Here is a 21,529-nt window from a genome sequence, read left to right on the forward strand (position 1 = left end):
TTTCTTTTGTCATATTTTTTTAACATTTCATCCAAATTTTGTTTACACACAATAAATAAAATCCATTCATAATTTTTATTCCAATGCTTCCCAAATAAAACTTTAAAATAATTAAATTAAAACAATAAAAGCTCTTCAAAATGGACAGATTAAACTTTATATTTAGATTTTTAACTTTAAAAATTAACATTTTAAAACAATCAGATTTGAAAACATCATTATGGCCAAAACAAACCTGGCATTTAAAACACACCTGGACAGGCAAGTCGTACTACAAACACAGTAAAAATGATAAATGGATTCAGTTTTCATTTTAAAATTGGCACCAGCAGGCTTCCATACACTTCTAACAGCCTAATTAAAGGCTACATTATCCAAGAATAACTGATCAATAACCCATCAATAACCAGCACCATCAGGTTTCATGAAAAATAAGACTTCATTTTGAAAATCAGCTATCGCCGCGACCTGCGGCCCCTCCTCCGGCGTGATGACAGTAAGGGGGCGGGGCCTGCAGAGATTGGGGGTTTCCTGCCAGGTCCAGCCCGGCGCAGCCCCTCCCTCCTTGGGTGAAGGGGTGTGGCCTGACCCCTGGTTTGTATCTGGGAGGCTGGAGGGAGTGCCCTCTCCCTTCTAGCCCCTCTTCTGCTCTCTGACAGCCTGTTGAGGGGCGGAGCCTGAGTTATGTCGGACTGAGCAGAGTCCCTGCTTAGCGTGCTTAACAAAAGGCTGCTGCTGTGACCTTTGACCTCTGTGGGCGTTCTATCGGTGTTCAGGTCCGGGCTCAGACTCCTGAACAGCTGACGAACACAGGGCGGCGGTGGCCCAGAGGGGGTGGAGCCTCTGCGCCATAGGAGGCCTCTGGGTGGGTTCTTGAGGATACGGTTGGAGGCGGGGTCGTAGAACCGGACAGGAAGTCGTTTGTATTTGACCTTTAACCCCTGCTGCTCCAGCGGGCGCCGTTTCTTTCTGCAGCGTTTGTGGGTGGAGCCTAACGCTGACATGCGGTTGGGGGCGGAGCCTGATGGGGAGGAGAGTAGGTAGACCAGCGAAGTGCGTGGCTGTACAGGTGTGATGATGCTGGAGTACGACGAAGGGAGAGAACGCCACGTTGGCACAGGTGTCCTCTCAGCTGCCTCTGGATTGGCTTGTGGGTAGTCGATGGGTGGGGCCTCAGGGGATAGCTGATGCACGGCGGGAACGACCAATCGGACTGTCTGAGTGCTGTGACTGACCTTCACCACCTGCAGGAACAGTGCAGATGAGACCTTGTTCTTTTGCAGGAACTGACAGCGCTCTAAGTCACACGACTCACCTGACACCTTGATGCCAGTCTGAAGCTCCGCCTCCTTCCCCTCCTTCTTCTCATATACACATAGTCCCCCTCGTCTGGGTCCAGCAGGGGTAGCATACCTGCATCTGGCTCCACCTCCTCGGGTTCAGCATCCCCCTTCATTTTCTGGCTCCGCCTACCATACCTGAGTTTGATGACATCAGCAGAGAGAGTCATGGGTGTGATTTACGACCTGAACATGGATTACCCGCAGAATAAAAACCTCGTTTTAGTGGAAAAGTTGCGTGACAGCGACCACTTCAGCTCTTATACCTGAAGTATCTTAATCCAGGACATCTTTAACCAGGATGTTATTGGCTACTTTTACTACCTAACTCAAACTGCAAACTTAAGGAGACTCAGGCAGGTCTCTAGACTAACGTTTTGCCATGGCTGCACTGGTGCACCTAACAACAAAAGTAACAAAAGTTACGTGCACACAAATTTTTCAACCACATCGCTTAACGCCGCAGCTTTACATGTTCACTTTGTTTTTAACTGCTGTCCATACAGACAATATTGATTTGTAAGTGATTAACTAACAATCTTGTCAACACAAAGTTCTTTATTTGGAGCACATTTCTACAAGAAAGATAAGTTACCGTATTTTTCAGACCATAAGGTGCACGGGTTTATAAGGCGCATTAAGCGAAACCAAACAGTCAGATAAGTCTTTAATAAACTTTACTTAACTCATTCTTCTTGCTTCCTCTACTTCTGTATCATTGATTCATTAATGTTGAATTCTCTCAGCTGCTCTATTCCTGCGTGACTGATAAGAGTTTGAAATCCATGTCGTAAGCATGTCTCTTAACAGGAGCCATTTTGGGGTCCTTATACACACACAATACGGTAATATTATGCTGAAGCACAGTGTGTATCACTACACGAGGCTCCTGACTGTGGTAGCAGCTGTGCTCCAACAATCTATCAAGCGGTGCGGCTTCATAGCTTACCAAAGAGATGCTGAACCATTTTCACAGATCTTTGAGCGCCGTGTACATAAAATCGTTTTGTGGTCAGTAAGCACAACCAGAATTCATACATAAGGCACACTTTTGAGGAAATTAAAGGATTTTAAGTGTGCTTTATAGTCCTAAAAATACGGTGCAGAAAAAGTTCTTGTGCTTAAAGTGCTTCACTGAGCTGAAATTTAAACTTAAAATATCTTAAGATATATAAAATTAAAAGAAAGTCAAAATTAAGTGCCTCAAAGGTTTTGAACTGAACATCTCAATATCTGAACACCTTACCTTGTGCATGGGCACCTGAGAGGTCCCGACCTTGACTATCTCTGATTGGTTTGGACCATGATATGGGCATAATGTTGTCTGTTGTTGGCCACACAGAGACTTTCAGAGTTGCGGAGACTTTTTTTTTTTTACTTGAACCTAGGAATTTTTTTTGTCGCACCTTTGAGAAATTAGGTCGCATTTGCAACCAAACTGGTCGCACTCTAGAGCCCTGTCAGGTAAGCTCAACTAGCTTTATGTAAGCTCAGCTGACTTCTTGTTTCCTGTGGATTGTAATATTGGCAGGTTCTGGCTCACCTGGCGAGGGACTCTGTGTCGAAGTAGCAGATGAAGCGCCCACGCCTGAACTGTCTCACCAGCCTCTCCACCTTCTCCTCGTCCTCCTGCTGGATTTGGGTCCAGGTCTTCCCCCTGAAGGATTCTGGGATACGCTCCGGGGCGGGCCTCACCTCCTCGATGGGTAGGGTCCAGAACCCCTCCTCCGTCCTGTCACCCGGCCCGTGGAGGGCAAAGTGCAGCTGCTGTGAGTACACTCTATCTTCCACGTCCACCTGCGTGTCCATCAGATGGCAGAGGTCCCGCCCCTCCGCCTGACTCACCTGCGCAGGTGTGTCACTGAGAGTTCGCGCTCGTTGCAAAACCACCTGCAAGGTGACATCAGTGATCAGTGTCTGCGCTTGTCAGGACACGCCCAATTCTTCCCTGGACCCACAGGTACCTGCACAGGCGAGTCCCAGTCTTCACTCGGTGTTTCCATGGAAACAGGGAGGCTTAGCTGGAAGCTGTCTGTATCATCTTGGCAGGAAATGGCGCCATAACAGCACCTTTGAATCACCTGCGGGTGGAACAGAGAGACTGGTTGACAGGAAGTCCACCTGGGAACCATCAGTGTACTGGAACAGGAACTAACCTCCTCGATGGTCTGGTCCAGAGGGTCCGTGTGGCCTGAGGAGAATGCATCCTCTCTGTGGGCCTCCCTCCTCTCCCTCTGCCAGGTGAGCCAGGGCCTCTCACCTGGACCAGGCCTGTGGTCTGTGGGGGTCAGGTGGGGTTGGGGGCCATGGCCTGGACCTCCAGGGCGCTGCGAGGAGGACGAGGACTCACTGGTTTTCCTCCTGTTCGTCTTCCTATGGGCTTTCCTATGGACAGGGGGCGGAGTCTCCAACTGAGAGGCCGGCGCTCTGCGGTAAGGAGAGTGGGTGTGATCAATGATGCCTTCGTCCTGCTCTCTTATAGGTACAGACAGCCTCTCCTGGCCCACTCTGTCGCCTGACTGGCTGCAGGCATCATCTTCTTCCATCGGACGGGCTGGGTGACAGGAAGCGTCATCAGAGCTGGGCAGGCATTCCCGGGTACCTTGAGACTGGCTGTTGTCGGACAAACGGACTTCATCGAGCTCCGCTTTTGGCAATGGGGGGGTGGAAACTGATGGGAGGTCAGTGTGAGACGGCCTGAGGCGGACAAACAATTGGACAGGTAAATAAACAGGTTTGTTTGAGTTGTCAGAGGTCTGCGCTATGAAACCCTGAAGCTACCTGTCCTATCCAGGTAACTTCAGGGGTGACTGTGGATTTACAATGAAGGTAGTTCACTTATTACTGGGGTGTCTACCTCCTAAGTCTTGTGTGATTAGCTGTCTCAGGGTGCAGACTGTTGTAAACTCTAACTTCCAGGGATCCATAAGAAACAGGATTTATTAAGTTTCATGTAGCTAGAGGTTAGCAGGGAGTTAAAAGAAGTCCCATAAATGAAGACAGAAAACTAAACAGCAGTGACGTTTGTAGGGTGACTGAAGGTGGACCACCTTCAGTCACCCTAGGTCAGGGGCCCCCAACTCCCCCCAGTTTTTAGATGTGTCCGTGATCCAACACAGCTGATTCAAATGGCTGAATTACCTCCTCAACATGTCTTGCAGTTCTCCAGAGGCCTGGTAATGAACTAATCATTTGATTCAGCTGTGTAGACCCAGGGTGGGATCTAAAACCTGCAGGACACCGGCCCTCAAGGTATATTGGTGTTCTACCTACAGAGCTATGGTAATATAAACACATTAGCACAGTGAAGCTGGACGACACAGCTAACTTTCCCCCCTCAATAAAAGTTTATGTGAGAGTTCCTGATGGGCAAATGCAAATGAAAAGATACTGAGAACAGCCCAAACTTCATCTGAGATCATCCATCAGCAACATGAGGTTAGTCACTGTGTGGTCTGTCCTGATGCTCAGCTTCATGTACACGTTCAAATCTTTGTTAGCCTCAGAGTGACTCTTTTCTCATCCACTAGAACAGGGGTCGGCAACCCTAGGCACGCGTGCCACAGTTGGCACGCGAAGGGTTAACTGATGGCACGGCCATAGCTGGACTGGCCATCGGTGACCCGATGATTATTTTTTAATTTTTTTTTGTAACGGTATAAACAATGAAAGGTGGTGGATTGGCCAGATGCTGGCCGGTGTGTAAAAATAACTCAGTTGTTTGGTGGTGGCATCGCGGAGCTTCCACAGATTCAGTAAAATTAACAAGTGGTGGAGGCCAGCACGTGGATGAGGGCGATCGGAGGCAGGACGAGGAGAGACCCGAGGCGGCCGCCGGTGTTCCAGATCAACTGGCGTTTAGATCAACTGGCGTTTAGATCAACTGGCGTTGGTCGAACAGATGTGTGGCAGACTTGCGTTTCAGGAGCTGCTACCTACAGACCAGCAAAAAAACGCCAAATGTGTCATCTGTGACACTTGTGAGGTTGTCTCAAACACACTCAGTCAGTCTTGATGCTGTTGAACAACAAAATGTTTAAAAATGTGGCGAGTTTACCTGGTGATATCCTCATGCGCGACGCGATCGCGAAAACAGCAAACAAGTAATACCACGCCGATGTCGTTCACAGGACAGCAAGAGTAAACGATCAGGAGACTCTAGTCGTCGTTATCGTTCCGCTCGCACGTTGTATTTCTCCGGTTTCAGCGTTTTTGCTTCACAACTAAAGCGTGCAGTTTACTTTGTGTGCACCAACATGGACTCGAATCAACCAGCGCCACCTCTGGCCAAGTGCCACAGCCTACAGCCAGATCAACATGTGACACACATCTGCACCACGTTTGAATTCGTGTCATGCACAACACATTTGTACCGTTCAATTGTCTCTGTTTGTGCGTCATGCAAATAAACCTTTGAAATGAATGAAATGATATCATGTTTGTATTATCAGCATACATTTGTACAAAATGCCAAATTATATACACAAAGTCATAAGAATCACCACCCTTGTTCATCATGATATCAATACTTTTGCCCATCAGAAAAATGTCGTGAACAAATACATGACACACTAATATTTCACCAGCGTCAGGTGAACTGACCTTCAGGTAAGAAGTTATGACCTGCAGTCTATCTGGTCAGATATAAACCAAGTTCAGGTGGAGTTTATTTTCCTTATACTGACTTTTTAAAGTCAGTTACAATAACTCGTACTGCTACCAGCTAGCATGACGGAGTTTCTATACAGCTGGGTGGGTGCTATGATGTTACTGATGTTGAACTTTATTTAATTCATAAGGTTAGTTAGTATAGTTGCCAACCGTCCCGTAAAAAGACGGAATCCTCCCGCAAAATATTACGCGTTTCATGTTGAGCTGAGAGGGGACGCAGTTTGTCCCGGACTTCAGCTAGAATGAAAAAAGACACAAAGGTGGAGTTATTCTGTCTTTGCTGCACAGCTGCCTCTTCAGCTGTATCCCAATTCAGGGTCTGCAGCCTTAAAGGCCGCACTTTAAGGCTGATTACGTCACAGCGACACGACAAAGGCTGTCCCAATTCAAAGGCTGCTCGAAATGCAGCCCTCAAATGCGTCCTTCATTTCCCTGAATTTTAAGGATGTGGCGGTGTAGACTTCGTGGCCCAACATATCCCAGAATGCATAGCGCGGCGGTGGGTGTGGATAATTTTGCCGAAAATAAACGGCGGATGAGGGGCACCCGAAGAGTAAACTTTAAGTAAGTGCTGAATATGACGTCACTTCTTTATGTGCAAATGTTTAATAACGAAGAACATTAAACATTACTGTTGGCCACGTGTTGGCAAAATTATGTGATATGACGTTTGTACTAACTTGGTTTTAAAGCCTTTACTTTAAAATATACGCCGTTCAATAGCTGAGCTTAATCTTACAGAGAATGATCAAAGCTCATGTAGAAACAAACAAATGAACAAAAGATTTTCTCCTTCATTTCTGTCAAACAAAGCTGTATGACACGTTTCCAGCTGTTAGTATCATGGTTGCTAGGCAACCTGGGCAGCGCGACGGAGGCTAGACCGTCCCATTTCACAAGCCTCGCACTTCCGGCCTTAGCGGTCTTTGAGTACGCGGCCCTTGAGGATCGTTAAGGCTGCAGACCCTGAACTGGGATACAGCCTTCTCCTCTCATTCTCTCTCCTGTTGCTACTTTAATCATGAAACTGATCAATGATCAGCTGATCGGCTTTTCTCTCTTGTTTGTTTATCGCCCACTTTGCGCCAGAAAGAGGAAACCAGCAGATGTCGCGGTAAACAACAACAGCACTTTTAAGCTTGATCAGCTGTTGTTAGAATTTATTTAATATTAATTTCTAGTATCAGCTGATGTTTGCTGGAGCCACAGCTGTAAACCTGCTGGTCATGATGTCGGTTTGGATATGTGGTGAGAGGGAAACATGAAGATGAAACCAGGAGATGTCCTTACTGGATCATCAGAGCTGAACAGGTGATGGAGAAACAGGTTTACCTTTTAGGTGACATGAATGAGTTGAAGTTATGAACTGTTTCTGAGAGACAAATAACACCAGGATCCTTTTCTAAGCAGCTGACAGCTGGTAACTGTGCAGGGGCGGATCTAGCAAAGTGTTGCCAGGGGGGCAGGTAGGGCATTAACAGGGAGAGGGGGGCACAAAGAAATACTTCCTTATTGTCATTTAAAATGTCTGGTTGTTATTAAATAATTATCTGAAGCTTACAACCAAAGTTTTTATCTGATGTAAAATGTATAGAAATCATACATATACCAACAAGACTGTACATCACTGTCACCACAGCATTTGTTTTCATTCAAAGGCTTTATGGCTTTAATACCTGGTGGGCCGGTCTTTAGTCAAAATGCCCGGGCTGCTAAAAATAACTTACTGGTGAGAGGGACGTTGTTAGCTTTCCACATTCTGACATTTCAAAAGCTTCAGGAGCTTTCTGCTCAGCACAGCATCAGCACCACGGAGATACATGGATACATCCGTAGACTCGAGACACAATGCATTTTTGGGACTTTCAGGTGTTTGGACCAATGTTTTATTTTCTGATCAAACCAGAAATCTTTAATGAGCAGCTGGATTTGTCTCACATTAACTGGCTGAGGTAATGCCAGTTAATGCAACATCGAAGCAGCTGGAATCCACAGCTGTGCGTGTTCATGGAGCTGCATGTTCACCTGCTGGACATCACTACCTGACAAGTTTAACTGTCTTCAGAACATTGCAGAGGCCTTATTGACAGTATTTGGCTCTACATATCTGTGTGAGCAGATTTTCTCTCACATGAGTGTCCTCAGGTAGCCTCTGAATGCTGGACACTCAGAGACCTGTGCCTGGGAGACCAGAGATCACACTAACATGTGTGTCTCTGTATTAACAGACATGCCATATTGGCTTAGTTTTCTTATCATTCTTGTGAGGAGACCATATATAGCATTTGTATTTTCTGTTGTACAGTCCATTTGCTGTTATGGAGTTCTTGTTATGGATAAAAAGTGTCTTTTTTTGTTTCAAAATAGCTGATAACTATTCGCTGATAGCTGCCAACATCTGCGAACAAAAATAATTCTATAAAGTGGTTCTACAGGGTGGGCCATTTATATGGATACACCGTAATAACATGGGAATGGTTGGTGATATTAAAGTCCTGTTTCTGGCACATTAGTATATGTGAGGGGGCAAACTCCTCAAGATGGGTGGTGACCATGGTGGCCATTTAGAAGTCGGCCATCAATGGCGTGTTATGTTACGTTACGTTGAAACCAAGCACACCATTGTTTTTCTTGTGACATTACCAATAAGTCTGATGTGTCACATGGCCCTCTTCCTATCCGGTTGTTCAGTGATGACGCGACGAATCCTACTTCCGGGTCTAAAGTAGTCTGCGTTTAATATGGCTTTTGTGTTGTTAACATGTTTAATGTTATGTATTTTCTTCTATTTGATCTCAAAAAGCTCCTAAAACAGTCAGTGATCCCTGTTGACCTCCCTCGGCTTTTATTACCGCTAATCATTTATTTAAGCTCAGTTTTTAAAACCTTAGGATGTAACTACAGCCCAGCCCATGCAGCAGTATATGAATGACTAACCTCGTATTGTGGATGGATTATCTCAGTTGTTCTCCTGGCTGAAGTTTGGTCCTTTTACAGCATCCTGCCATGCGATTACATTTGTTTCTGACCACCGAGAAAACTCACGTTAACTTTTATCGAGTGGAAAAAAAAAGTTAGCTTGTTTATATTATGCTAACATAGCTATGTCGCTAGCGGTCACGTAGCACATCATTATATACCAGCTAGCCCAACTTCAGTAACCCTACAAACGTCACTGCTGTTTAGTTTTCTGTCTTCATTTATGCTGGAAGTGATAAGAAAGCTGTACGTTTTAATTTGTTTCCAAAACCCTGCAGTCAGGACATGCTATATTGTATTTAGATAGAAGCTAGCGAGCTAACTCCCTGCTAACTTCTAACTCCGTTAAATGTCATAAATTCCATTTTCATGGATGCCTGGATGTTAAACTCAATTGTTACACCTGGTAGAGCATAACGCTGATCATTTTATTAAAGATGAAAGACTTTAGACAGTTTTTCAACTCTCAGTAATGCCACAGTGATCGTTTGATATATGGACCTGCAGCGGAGTTTAGACCCAGACACGGCTAGTGACGTCAGACTGAACAACCGGATTGAAAAAACAAAAGTTGTATCCACGATGGCCGACTTCTAAATGGCCACCATGGTCACCACCCATCTTGAGGAGTTTGCCCCCCTCACATATACTAATGTGCCACAAACAGGACTTTAATATCACCAACCATTCCCATGTTGTTACGGTGTATCCGTATAAATGGCCCACCCTGTATATAGTGTGTAACTGTTAATATAGAGCGTTATTAAGTTGATTGCTAATGCAATCATATGGCACACTGACCTCTGAGGAAATTTTAAATGGCACTCGCCATCAGAAAGGTTGCCTACCCCTGCGCTAGAATATTTGGTGTCTGGCAAACCAGTCACAAAGCTCTGGCGACTGTTACCAGGGTCCCATGTTACCAGGGTAACAGCGGACAGATGATAAAAGGAGAGGAGAGGGAAGGTGAGACTGAAAATACAGAAAAACAAACATATTTCAGTCATCCAAGAGAGATCCCATATACCACATAATAACCACAGTGAGTTTCTACTACTGGAGCCACTGTGGAGTTTTTCCCTCCGTTTACCTCAGCTGTCTATGTGAGAAGCCCCCACCTTTATTTACTCTGGAACAGGCTGAAAACGATGTGAGTCAGAGAAGCTCACTGCTGACAGCGATACTGAGGCTATCCTGAAATTTTCCGTGGGTAAGTGTTTTGCTCACTTAATCCCGTTAGCTGTTTTTAGTTTGCATTAATGAATTTGTCTTTGAAGTAGATCTAAGTTTGTTGGACAAAGTTGTAGGATGTGAGGAAGTAATCAAACTGAGGGAAAGCGTAATTTTTAGGACACTCGAGCCTAACAGGAGGTGGCCTAATGTTAGCTTATAACAGCTCTTTTTGTTTAGCCGGCTCGCTGTCACGGAGACAGGACGGTCACATGTCTAATCAGCTGACAGTGACAGTACTGGTGTGCAGTCATAGACATTAATTCTCAGAATATTTCACTGGTAGGGTTTTAATCCTCTGATAGTGTCATGTTTGTAGCAGGTGACACTCACGGGGATCGTGTTCTGTCACATGGTGCCAGCTCCGCCCCTTTCATGTGAACACACAGGTTAAGACTGTCACAGGTGCATCTATGTGGGTTACCTGGGGTCGTCGTAGCGATGTGGGTGGTGCTGCAGAACGTCCTCGAGGAAGCGCTCCAGCAGAGTCAGTCTGTTTCTGCCGCTTGCTGAGGTGGACCCTGAGCCTCTGGAGGACGCCCGGACTGAATCCAGGTGTCTGAGACTGGACAGGTGCTGGAAAAGACACACAACGTGATCAGAGAGTCACATGACCTAAGGGCACGTTCAGGTTCTCCTGTGACGTGTGTGCATACCTGGTCCAGGTTCCTGTACAGGACTCTGCAGTAACCACAGTAACCCTGTCTGCTGGGCTGACACCTGGATGGGCCAGGCTGAGGCTCCGCCCACATCCTGTCACACAAACAACACATGTGACCACACCTATCTCACCTATCTCTGATACAGAAGCTGAACGCTCCTGCACAGGTACACTCACCTGCTGGTAGGCTCAGCCTTCCTCTGGTCATCTGAAAGAAACACACAGTGTGAGACAGATATCACCTGTGTGTGTGTGTGTGTGTGTGTGTGTGTGTGTGTGTGTGTGTGTGTGTGTGTGTGTGTGTGTGTGTTCTACCTTCATCAGAGGAGTCGGACATCCTGACTGGAGATCTGAAAACAAACAGGTGAGAGTCACACCTGTAGCTGTCAGCACACACGCAGGTACAGTGGGGCAAAAAAGTATTTAGTCAGCCACCGATTGTGCAAGTTCCCCCACTTAAAATGATGACAGAGGTCAGTAATTTGCACCAGAGGTACACTTCAACTGTGAGAGACAGAATGTGAAAAAAAAAATCCATGAATCCACATGGTAGGATTTGTAAAGAATTTATTCGTAAATCAGGGTGGAAAATAAGTATTTGGTCAATAACAAAAATACAACTCAATACTTTGTAACATAACCTTTGTTGGCAATAACAGAGGTCAAACGTTTACTATAGGTCTTTACCAGGTTTGCACACACAGTAGCTGGTATTTTGGCCCATTCCTCCATGCAGATCTTCTCGAGAGCAGTGATGTTTTGGGGCTGTCGCCGAGCAACACGGACTTTCAACTCCCGCCACAGATTTTCTATGGGGTTGAGGTCTGGAGACTGGCTAGGCCACTCCAGGACTTTCAAATGCTTCTTACGGAGCCACTCCTTTGTTGCCCGGGCGGTGTGTTTTGGATCATTGTCATGTTGGAAGACCCAGCCTCGTTTCATCTTCAAAGTTCTCATTGATGGAAGGAGGTTTTGGCTCAAAATCTCACGATACATGGCCCCATTCATTCTGTCCTTAACACAGATCAGTCGTCCTGTCCCCTTGGCAGAAAAACAGCCCCATAGCATGATGTTTCCACCCCCATGCTTCACAGTAGGTATGGTGTTCTTGGGATGCAACTGAGTATTCGTCTTCCTCCAAACACGACGAGTTGAGTTTATACCAAAAAGTTCTACTTTGGTTTCATCTGACCACATGACATTCTCCCAATCCTCTGCTGTATCATCCATGTGCTCTCTGGCAAACTTCAGACGGGCCTGGACATGCACTGGCTTCAGCAGCGGAACACGTCTGGCACTGCGGGATTTGATTCCCTGCCGTTGTAGTGTGTTACTGATGGTGACCTTTGTTACTTTGGTCCCAGCTCTCTGCAGGTCATTCACCAGGTCCCCCCGTGTGGTTCTGGGATCTTTGCTCACCGTTCTCATGATCATTTTGACCCCACGGGATGAGATCTTGCGTGGAACCCCAGATCGAGGGAGATTATCAGTGGTCTTGTATGTCTTCCATTTTCTGATGATTGCTCCCACAGTTGATTTTTTCACACCAAGCTGCTTGCCTATTGTAGATTCACTCTTCCCAGTCTGGTGCAGGTCTACAATACTTTTCCTGGTGTCCTTCGAAAGCTCTTTGGTCTTGGCCATGGCGGAGTTTGGAGTCTGACTGTTTGAGGCTGTGGACAGGTGTCTTTTATACAGATGATGAGTTCAAACAGGTGCCATTCATACAGGTAACGAGTGAGGGACAGAAAAGCTTCTTACAGAAGACGTTACAGGTCTGTGAGAGCCAGAGATTTTCCTTGTTTGAGGTGACCAAATACTTATTTTCCACCCTAATTTACGAATAAATTCTTTACAAATCCTACCATGTGGATTCATGGATTTTTTTTTCACATTCTGTCTCTCACAGTTGAAGTGTACCTCTGGTGCAAATTACTGACCTCTGTCATCATTTTAGGTGGGGGAACTTACACAATCGGTGGCTGACTAAATACTTTTTTGCCCCACTGTAGATAGATAGATGGCGGCGTGTACGGGCGCAGCGGCGTCAGAGTGGAAGTTGTGTGTGTTTGTGAGGGACTATGTGAAACATCTGGTGTGTGTGTCTGGTTTCAGTACTCACCTGGAGGACGTGCAGTCAGTGACCTCTCTCTCCAGTCACAGTGCTCCATGCTGTAACCAGTGGTAAGGTGAGTGTGTCCATGAGCCTGGAGCTACAAACGGGAAGTGATTGATTATGGGTCAGAAGTCAGCGGAACACACTGGCCTGTCTGATCATGAGACAGGAAGCCTCTGATTGGTCCAGGTAAACCTGCAGCACAGACAGTCCATTATGCAGCCAGGTTGGAAACACCTGAGGGTGCTTATTTATCGCATCATACACACTCACAGCTCAGTAATGTGACTGGCTGTGTGAGGACGGGGCTTGTACAGCCCTAGTGAGGGTTTGTGATGTCACAGCTCACAGGTAATATGGCTGTTGAGTTGGAATTATTAAGGTTAAAGGTCACAGAGCCTGAAACAGCTGTTTCTTAACTGTGAACACTTCTAACAGCTGCCAACAGGACAGCCCACCTGAGCTTCACGGGCCAATAGGAACACTGGTAAACCCGCCCCCTTGCAGAATGAGGTACTCCCATTGGCTGTTATTCTCTGTCACTCACTTTGGTCAGCCTGGTGTGGGCGGGGCCAGCAGCTGTTTGATTTAAAGTTAAGGAAGCATACCGTTGGCACGGGAACCATCTGACTGCACATATACAGTCAGACACACACACCAACACAGCATCAGCACCAGGGACTTACCTGGCTGCGTCACCATGGTACATGATCAGAACACCTGGTTGGGATCAGGTGATGTTCAGATTACGATCGCCTGCTGAGTCACAGCTGATCCCTGATAACTGATCATTAACGTTAACAGACGTCTTTCAGTAGAATGTCAGAGGCTCTTCACGAAGCTCTATTCATCTGCTCAGAGACGTACCTAAGGAGGCCTTTGACTCCTGCCTCGTGGTCACATGACCTGTTACACATAGGGATGGGTACCGGTGTCCGTTCTGACATAAACGGTAGTGACCAGACCGAAAAGCAGCGCACATTTCGGTGCTTTATTTCGGTGATTTTTTTCCCTGAGCTGTGATACGCTTTAGATTCTAGCCAATCATTTTACGTTTCCGAGGATAGTGGGTGGGGCCAGGTACGTACGTTCTTTTAGAGCAGAGCTACAGATTAAAAATGCCCAAGGCGAAGCGGTCAAAAGTCTGGCTGTACTTCACAGCAAAAGATGCAAACTCAGCAGCCTGCAACAAGTGCTTTAAGCTGATACTGTGATACTGTCAAAGGAGGTAACACCTCGAATCTGATGAAACACCTGGCGACGCAAAGCGTTTTTTTTTAAAGCCGAGAAATGCGCCGTATTTGATAGCTTGCTGCGAGACCTCACACCGAGCACATCTACTGCGGGTGTGGTGCCTGTTATCGGACCCGGAGTTAGCAACATCCCCCAAAAACCCGAAGAGGAGAGTCCTGGCCCCTAGCCCTGCCAGTGTAGCAGAAATGATGAGGATGATGATGCAGCAGCAGCCGTTCTTCTCTGCGTGAGTAGCTTAAAGTTGTTCGTGTGTAATTTAGGTTGAGTAGGCTAACCACGTTATTACATTAATGCATGTAAGGTGAACTAGCAAACACCCTCGTAGTTACATGCGGCTGTCTTCTTGTTTGATGGCAGATACTCCCTTCACCCTGGCCAAAAAGGCTAAAATGACCAAAGAAAAAGTGGAAAACAGCTAAACATGAGAGGTTTTTGGACAAAGTTTGTTTTTTCCTTTTTTTTTTTTTTTCTTTTCTTTTTTTTTTTTTTTTTTTGTCTGTCCCGTTTGGCTCTTTTGCCATCAGGATTGTTGTCTAAAGGAAAAGAAAGATGCCCAACGGATTTACTTTACCAAATTGACCATCCCAGCCTTGCCATAATGGTCCATTTGATTCACCTTTTATTGTTTATTTTATTTTCACTTACTGAATATGGGACAGACTTGACTGGGGGAAAGAAGGGGAGAAAGAAAGAGGGAAAGAGAAACAGCTGAGAAGAGGGACGGGGGAGAAGGGCAAAAACCAAAAACCAACAGAACGGGCAGAGTTTGTGGTTGTGATCACCCGTGTGTACACCTGTGAGCATGGACGCGTTTGTTTTTTGTTTTTTAAAAGGTTCCTTCATGTAATGATCTGCTAGAGGGTGTGGGGGGGCCACAGCCCCGTCCTCCAGGGCATGAAGCAGGTATGGAGGAGATCAAAACTCCAGACATCCAGAGGCCCCCAGAACACAAGAGACCAAGGAAGACCAACAGAGGGGCAGCCGCGCCACTGTCCCAGAAAGAGCTGAGGAGAGTCCCAGATGAGGGCTCACTCAACAGCCGCGGAGCAGAAGCCAGGGGGAGTTGCAGTGACGCGCCCGTGAGCTCCGCCGGCAGCCAGCCGTGCCTGAGTGACCGAGCCCTAGGCCGAGAGGCCGGGGGCACCCCACCTCCGAAGTGGCCCGAGCAAGCCCCAGGCTCCAGGCCCCGATAAGCGGCCGCCAAGGAGTGAGCCGGCGTGTACCTGGACGCCCATCCCTGGACACAAAGAACCACCAACGCACCGATGTCTGAGGGAGTCCGCCACTGGCAGGGGAAGTGGTGGTAGGGGGAGATAGGCCTCCATACCTTGGAGGGCCTAAGATGTCCCCAGAGAGGTGGCGCCTGACACCCAACCTGACATATAGACACAGAAATACAGGCACACACATATACAAACATCCATTCCCACCCTCATGCTCTCATATACACTTACTCCACACTCAACCAACGTGGAGACAGACATAAAGAGACGCTGTACACACGATCACACTCCCCAAGCGTACTCTAAGCCCCGGGTCTAGGTACCCTTGCCCCTGGAGGGGGGGAACTGCACCCAGACCCAGGTGGTGTTACCCTTTTCCCTGCGGTGGGGGGAGGCAGACCGCCCCGACTCCGCAGCAGCAGGGAGGCCCCACACTCCAGACCGCAGTCGGACGGCCAACTCCTCCTCCTAGCCCCCCCGCTCCAGCAGGTCGCAGAGAACGGGGGTGAGAGAAGACTCCAAACCTCCCTCCACCCGCTCATTGTAGTGTTGATGCATGTGTGTTCTAAGGTGCATTTAAAACCCAGGAGGGCATGGAGCTACCTGCCAGAGAGCAGCAGGTAAGCGCATGGTCCCTCCTGCTGGCCCTCAATGTCTACGTGTATTTAACATTGAGAGGTGGGCAACGACGCCAGGGGTGGGGTGTACACCCTGATGGTACTTTGGATTCCGTGTATCGTGCCCACCCCCAAGATCCTATATGTATGTGTAATGAGAGTGTGAGTAATGTGAATGTCTAAGTTGTGGGATAAAATTGAGGCAGAGGCAGCCAGAAGGGGACGGGGGGGGGGGGGGGGGGGGGGTCTCCTCTGCACCCTGGTGACATACCCCTACTCCAAGGTCCTGCATGTGTGGGTGGTTGTGGTGGAGCGGGAAGAGGGAGGCAGCTGGAGATGGGGAGGGAAGGAAGGGAGGGGCAAGTGACCCCTCCCTGGGGCCAGCTCCCCCGCTGACCCCAGTAGGCACCCCCATACTCCGCGACCCACCAGGGAAAGGGGGCCCAGGCCCATCCAGACCGGGGCCCAGCGCAGCAGCGCCTCCCGGCCCCACAGAGCCCAGGACAGTCCACCCAACCCCACCACAGAGAAAACTGCACCCACCCCACCATCCACTCTTCTTCCAGACTACATAAGACAATAAACACCCAGGCTGAGATCTTCCTCCACCTCTCCTGTATCTCCCCCTCCTGTAGAGAGAGCCCCTGAGGAGAGGAAAGCTCCTGCAAGATGTGACAATCTTCCCCACCAGTTGAAGAGCCCCCCAGGTGGCTCGATGCACCGGCGGCACCCTGCTCCAGGGCTGGGCCCCCATGCACCCACCCGCCCACAACCCCAGCAACACACCAACCAGGACCCAAGCCCCCGAGGCCCGGCCCGGGCCCCAGCCCAGAGATGGAGCGCCCCCAGAACCTCACGCCCATCCCGGACCCACCCAGGGGCAGCCATGCTACCAGGTCAATAACCCACGTCCGTCACCACAGACCCTCCCCTAGTCCCGCTGCACGCAGCCGCGAGGAAACAAGTCACCTGAGAGCCAACAGAGCCCCTAACCGGACATGACCGCTACCCCGGGTTGAGCCCCCCAAGGAAAATGCCTCCGGGGAACCCCCCGACGCCCTAAGCCTGTCCCTACCCCCACACCAATCACAACAGTGAAGGCGGGACCAAACTATGACCCCCCACCCCCACTAGGTGATGGAGCTGATCAAAGGAGCCCAGAGCAATTGATCTGATGTGGTGGCAGAGGCTGTATCAAGACTAATGTAATCTAATAGATAATTTCTATATTGGTTAGAATTAAGATTATTTTTATTTTTCCAGTTCATGAGAACTGTTTTCTTGGCTATGCATAGGGCAGTGAAAACCATATGGGCGATATTCTTTTCTGAAGTGACATTATCTAAGCTGCCCAACAAACACACTAAGGGGGAAGTTGGAATGTTACATTTCAGACACTTCGATAAGTCTTCACATATCTCGCGCCAAAACTTCTGAACTGGTGGACAGAACCAAAGAGCGTGGATATAATTGTCCGGTGAATTGGTTTGGCAGTGTGAGCAGTTGTTGGTAGACGTAAAGCCCATCTTGAACATCCGATGACCTGTATAGTGCACTCTATGTAATATTTTGTATTGAATTAATTGAAGACTGGGATTTCTAATTAGATGAAAGGTTTTTAAGCAAATCTGAGACCAGAAGTTTAGGTCTAAGTTAACTGATAAATCCGCTTCCCATTTTGCAATAGCAAGTGATATTGATTCATCTGTTTTAGAAAGCATTCTGTATATTTTGGATAGTAATTTGGGGGGTTTAAGAGTAAGAAATTGAACCACACTTGGTGGTGTTTGTAGTTCAACTTGACCCGGTTTAAATTTCTTTTTTACTATGGATTTAATTTGTTGATATTCTAAAAATCTTTTCTTGTTGATCCCATATTGTGTAACTAGTCTGTCAAATGAAATAAATTCTGTTCCTTCTAGTATATGTTCTAAATATTTGATTCCTTTACCACTCCAATCTGAAAAGTTTATCATATTATTGTTTTGTAATATGTCAGGGTTGTTCCAGATAGGTGTACGTTTGCATGGGATTAATGAAGACGCTGTCAATTTTAGAAACTCCCACCATGCTGTCAGAGAAGCGCTGATGTTGATGCTTTTAAAGCATTCATGTCGTTGGATGTTTGAGCTGATAAATGGTAGGTCTGAGATCTCTAGATTATTGCAAAGTGCTTGTTCTACATCTAGCCAAGGTTCATCTAAGAGGGTATGTTTTAGCCATCCTGAGATAAACTGAAGCCTGTTGGCTAAGAAGTAGTGCTGAAAGTTAGGCAGTTCTAGTCCTCCTTTATCCTTGGTCTTTTGTAGTGTTTTTAAGCTTATACGTGGGGGTTTATTTTTCCAAAGGAATTTGGACATACATGAATCTAGAGATCTGAACCAATCTTGTGGCGGTTTAGTTGGGATCATTGAGAATAAATAATTTATTTTTGGTAAGACCATCATTTTTATAGCGGCAACCCTTCCCATGAGTGATATGGGTAGACATTTCCATCTAGCCAGATCATCTTCTACCTTCTTTAAAAGTGGGATATGGTTTAATTTAGTTAGATCTGCAAGCTTGGGAGAAACATTAATACCTAAATATTTTATATTTCCCGATTGCAGTGGTGTAGAAGAGGAATTATGGAGGGAGCAATTAATCGGTAGAACTGTAGATTTTGACCAGTTAATTGAGTAATCTGATATTCTTGCAAAAGAGTTTATCAATTCAATCACCCCAGAGATATTGGTTTGTGAATCTTGGAGAAAGAGTAACACATCATCCGCATAAAGGCTGATTTTATGTTCCACGTTCTTGCATTTTATGCCCTTAATTACTGAATTCTGTCTAATTGCTGCTGCTAGTGGTTCAATAAAAATTGCAAACAGTGAAGGGGAGAGTGGGCATCCCTGCCTGGTGCCCCTCAAGAGACAGAAGCTGGAGGATGTCTGGTCATTTGTTCTAACACAAGCTGTTGGGGAATTATATAATATTTTTAACCAGTTTATGAAAGAGGATCCAAAACCAAATTTGTGTAAAGTTGCAAATAGAAATTTCCAGTTAACTCTGTCGAATGCTTTTTCTGTGTCTAAAGAGACTATTGTAGTTTCTAGGTTTTTACTGTATGAGTAGTCTATCAAATTAAGTAATCTACGTGTATTTGTTGATGAGTGCCTACCTTTTATGAAACCAGTTTGGTCAGGATGAATTAAGAGGGAGGTTATTTTCTCCAGTCTCTTTGAGAGAGCTTTGCAGATTATTTTAAGGTCTACGTTTATAAGGGATATTGGACGATAGCTTGAGGGATATACAGGGTCTTTGCCTGGTTTTAGCAGGAGATTAATGTTTGCAGAATTCATATTTGATGGGAAAAAAAAAAGTTTGTTTTTTCCATTGTTTAAGCACTGCTTCCAGCCAAGAGTGATACCATATATGCCCTATAGCTGCAGAAAAGGCTAACATTGTTATCTTTTTACAAAAAAACAGCTGAACATGAGAGGTTTTTGGACCAATTTTGTGTTCTCCATTCTTTAAGCACCGGTTTGAGCACCGTTTAAGCACCGGCACCATTTCAAAAGTACCGGTTTGGCACCGGTATCGGATAAAACCTAAACGATACCCATCCCTAGTTACACACCATGTCAGCGGGGAGGAGTCCCATACATGAGCATATGTGAGTGCAGTACAGGCGATGCTGTGCTGTGATTGGTGTTTGAGTGCAGGTGTGTCTGCTAATAAAATGATTCATATGTAAATTAAACAGCCTCTTGTGTGACCTCCACTTACGCAGAGCTGCTTTACTGACTGAAGGACCGCTGCTTCAGGTTAACCCAGTGTTTAACCTGCATGCTTACATTCAATTCAATTTTATTTATATACGGTCAAATCACAACAAAAGTCGCCTCAAGGCGCTTCATAGAGAAAGGGGCGGGGCTACATCTTCTTACCAATCTAATTGTGATGTTCAGAGTTTCAGGTCAGCTGACCTTGTCACTGATTCTTTGATTTCCAGATGTTTTCAGTGAGACTTACTGATTTCATATGAACCACTGACTGAAGCTTAGACTGAGCGTCTCACTGTCACACCGCTGTGTTACTGAAACTGTTTATTATGTTGTGTGTAGATCTTTATCACCATCTGATGAAATCTCTGGTGTCTCTCATAGGGATCATTTTCTGTGGAAGATTCACATGACCCATGAAACACCTGTGATTGGTTCAACACTGCCAGCTCCACTGCTTTTATGTGACCGGCGGTTAACGCAGTGTGTTTATAACCAGCTCCCGTTTCCATGGTAACTCTGAATAAACAAGCAATTATGTCAGTTATTTGTTTGTAAACAAAAGGCGCCTTCGACTGACCACTCACAGCCCTGCTCTCCCTGCGCTCTGATTGGCTACTGTCGCCTGAACCGAGCTCTAATTGGTTGATTCTGACTGAAACTAACTAGCCGCGTGCTAACCTCCCCTCTTAAGCCTGGCTGGTTAAACTCACGCTAACCCCGACTTAAACCGGACTCGCGGTAACCATGACGACGCCGCTCGTCATGCTGCCGGTGACGTGGCTTTACCCTCACGGCAGCTGTTAGCATTAGCACCTGGCTATGCGGTAGCATGGTTAGCCCGCTAGGTCAGGCCGAAAGAGCAGCTGAGTGGCTGTCTGCGGGCTCGGTGCATTCACGTCAGGGCGGACAGAAACCGTTTACCTTCCGCTGCTTGTTGTTCTTCTTGCTTTTGTTCAGTTTCCACAGATTTAAAAGCGCTCCGCCGTCGCGCGTTGCTACCCCCCTCTGTTTAAGTTCCGGTCCGACTCTTCTTCCACGGATCCATTCGCTGCAACACAACGGGGGCGTGCCGCCGCCAGCAGGCCGCACGGAGAAGTGCAGCCTCTACAGCCCGGGTTCCAGGGTTTAAAAAATAAAAGTTACTTGTTTCTGTCCTCCAATCACAGCTCAAGTTGCACATTACATCATGAGCTTGGGATGAACATCATCACTCTGCACAGACTAATACAATGATTGATGAACTAGCTCAGGTGATGAAACAGACTTTAATTGAATCCACTGAAGAGGATGCGTCGACTGAGTGTGCCCTAAATAAAGTTTGAGCTGACTAAGGCTATGTTCACACTGCAGGTCTGAATGCTCAATTCCGATTTTTTTTGTCTGCTTGTTCACACTACAAATAAAATGCGACAGCAAACGCGCACTAGTGTGAACGCTCAAAGCGGCCGCATGCGCAAAAGAAGACGTCACACACACAACGTGCTCTGTTTAGACCCAGAGCAAACAGTATTGTTTGACTGATGGCCTTAATATAAAGACTTTGGACTTTACGTTTCGCAAATTTTTGCTTGAAGTTATTTTGTTATTTACATAATAATGTAGATAACCTAATAATGATCCTTATTGCTGTTTTAGAGGAGCGCTGCTTCAAAGGATAGCTGCAGATTT

General features: G+C 46.6%; 1 protein-coding gene across 2 annotated transcripts; it reads right to left on the reverse strand.

Annotated features, from left to right (window-relative positions):
- Window positions 1–274: 274 nt before the first annotated feature.
- Window positions 275–20,875, reverse strand: zdbf2 (zinc finger, DBF-type containing 2). 2 transcript variants are annotated; one of them, XM_085373166.1, is made up of 11 exons: window positions 20,783–20,875; window positions 13,004–13,094; window positions 11,197–11,231; window positions 11,059–11,089; window positions 10,877–10,973; window positions 10,645–10,796; window positions 3,497–4,037; window positions 3,305–3,421; window positions 2,884–3,230; window positions 1,316–1,478; window positions 275–1,244 (listed from the first exon to the last, which is right to left on the reverse strand). In XM_085373166.1, the coding sequence occupies exons 3-11, from the start codon at window positions 11,216–11,218 to the stop codon at window positions 456–458; spliced, it is 2,259 nt and encodes a 752-aa protein (XP_085229292.1). In that variant the 5' UTR covers window positions 11,219–11,231; window positions 13,004–13,094; window positions 20,783–20,875; the 3' UTR covers window positions 275–455. The 2 variants fall into 2 exon arrangements, with proteins under 2 accessions (XP_085229292.1, XP_085229291.1); XM_085373165.1 differs by having other exon boundaries at window positions 13,004–13,192.
- Window positions 20,876–21,529: the final 654 nt, after the last annotated feature.

Source organism: Diplotaxodon limnothrissa, linkage group LG15 (assembly GCF_057381915.1).
Source record: "Diplotaxodon limnothrissa isolate DT_005_m linkage group LG15, D_limnothrissa_male_GT1.1, whole genome shotgun sequence".
NCBI classification, from domain to species: Eukaryota; Metazoa; Chordata; class Actinopteri; order Cichliformes; family Cichlidae; genus Diplotaxodon; species Diplotaxodon limnothrissa.

What these genes read in the sequence shown, in the direction of transcription:
- zdbf2 (XM_085373166.1), bottom strand. Translation starts at nt 11,218, where the DNA reads ATGTCCGACTCCTCTGATGAAG. An exon ending in AAGGCTGAGCCTACCAGCAG is followed by an intron (nt 10,974 to 11,058) that starts GTGAGTGTACCT and finishes TTTGTGTGACAG; the next exon opens with GATGTGGGCGGAGCCTCAGC. An exon ending in GACTGGCATCAAGGTGTCAG is followed by an intron (nt 1,245 to 1,315) that starts GTGAGTCGTGTG and finishes CTGTTCCTGCAG; the next exon opens with GTGGTGAAGGTCAGTCACAG.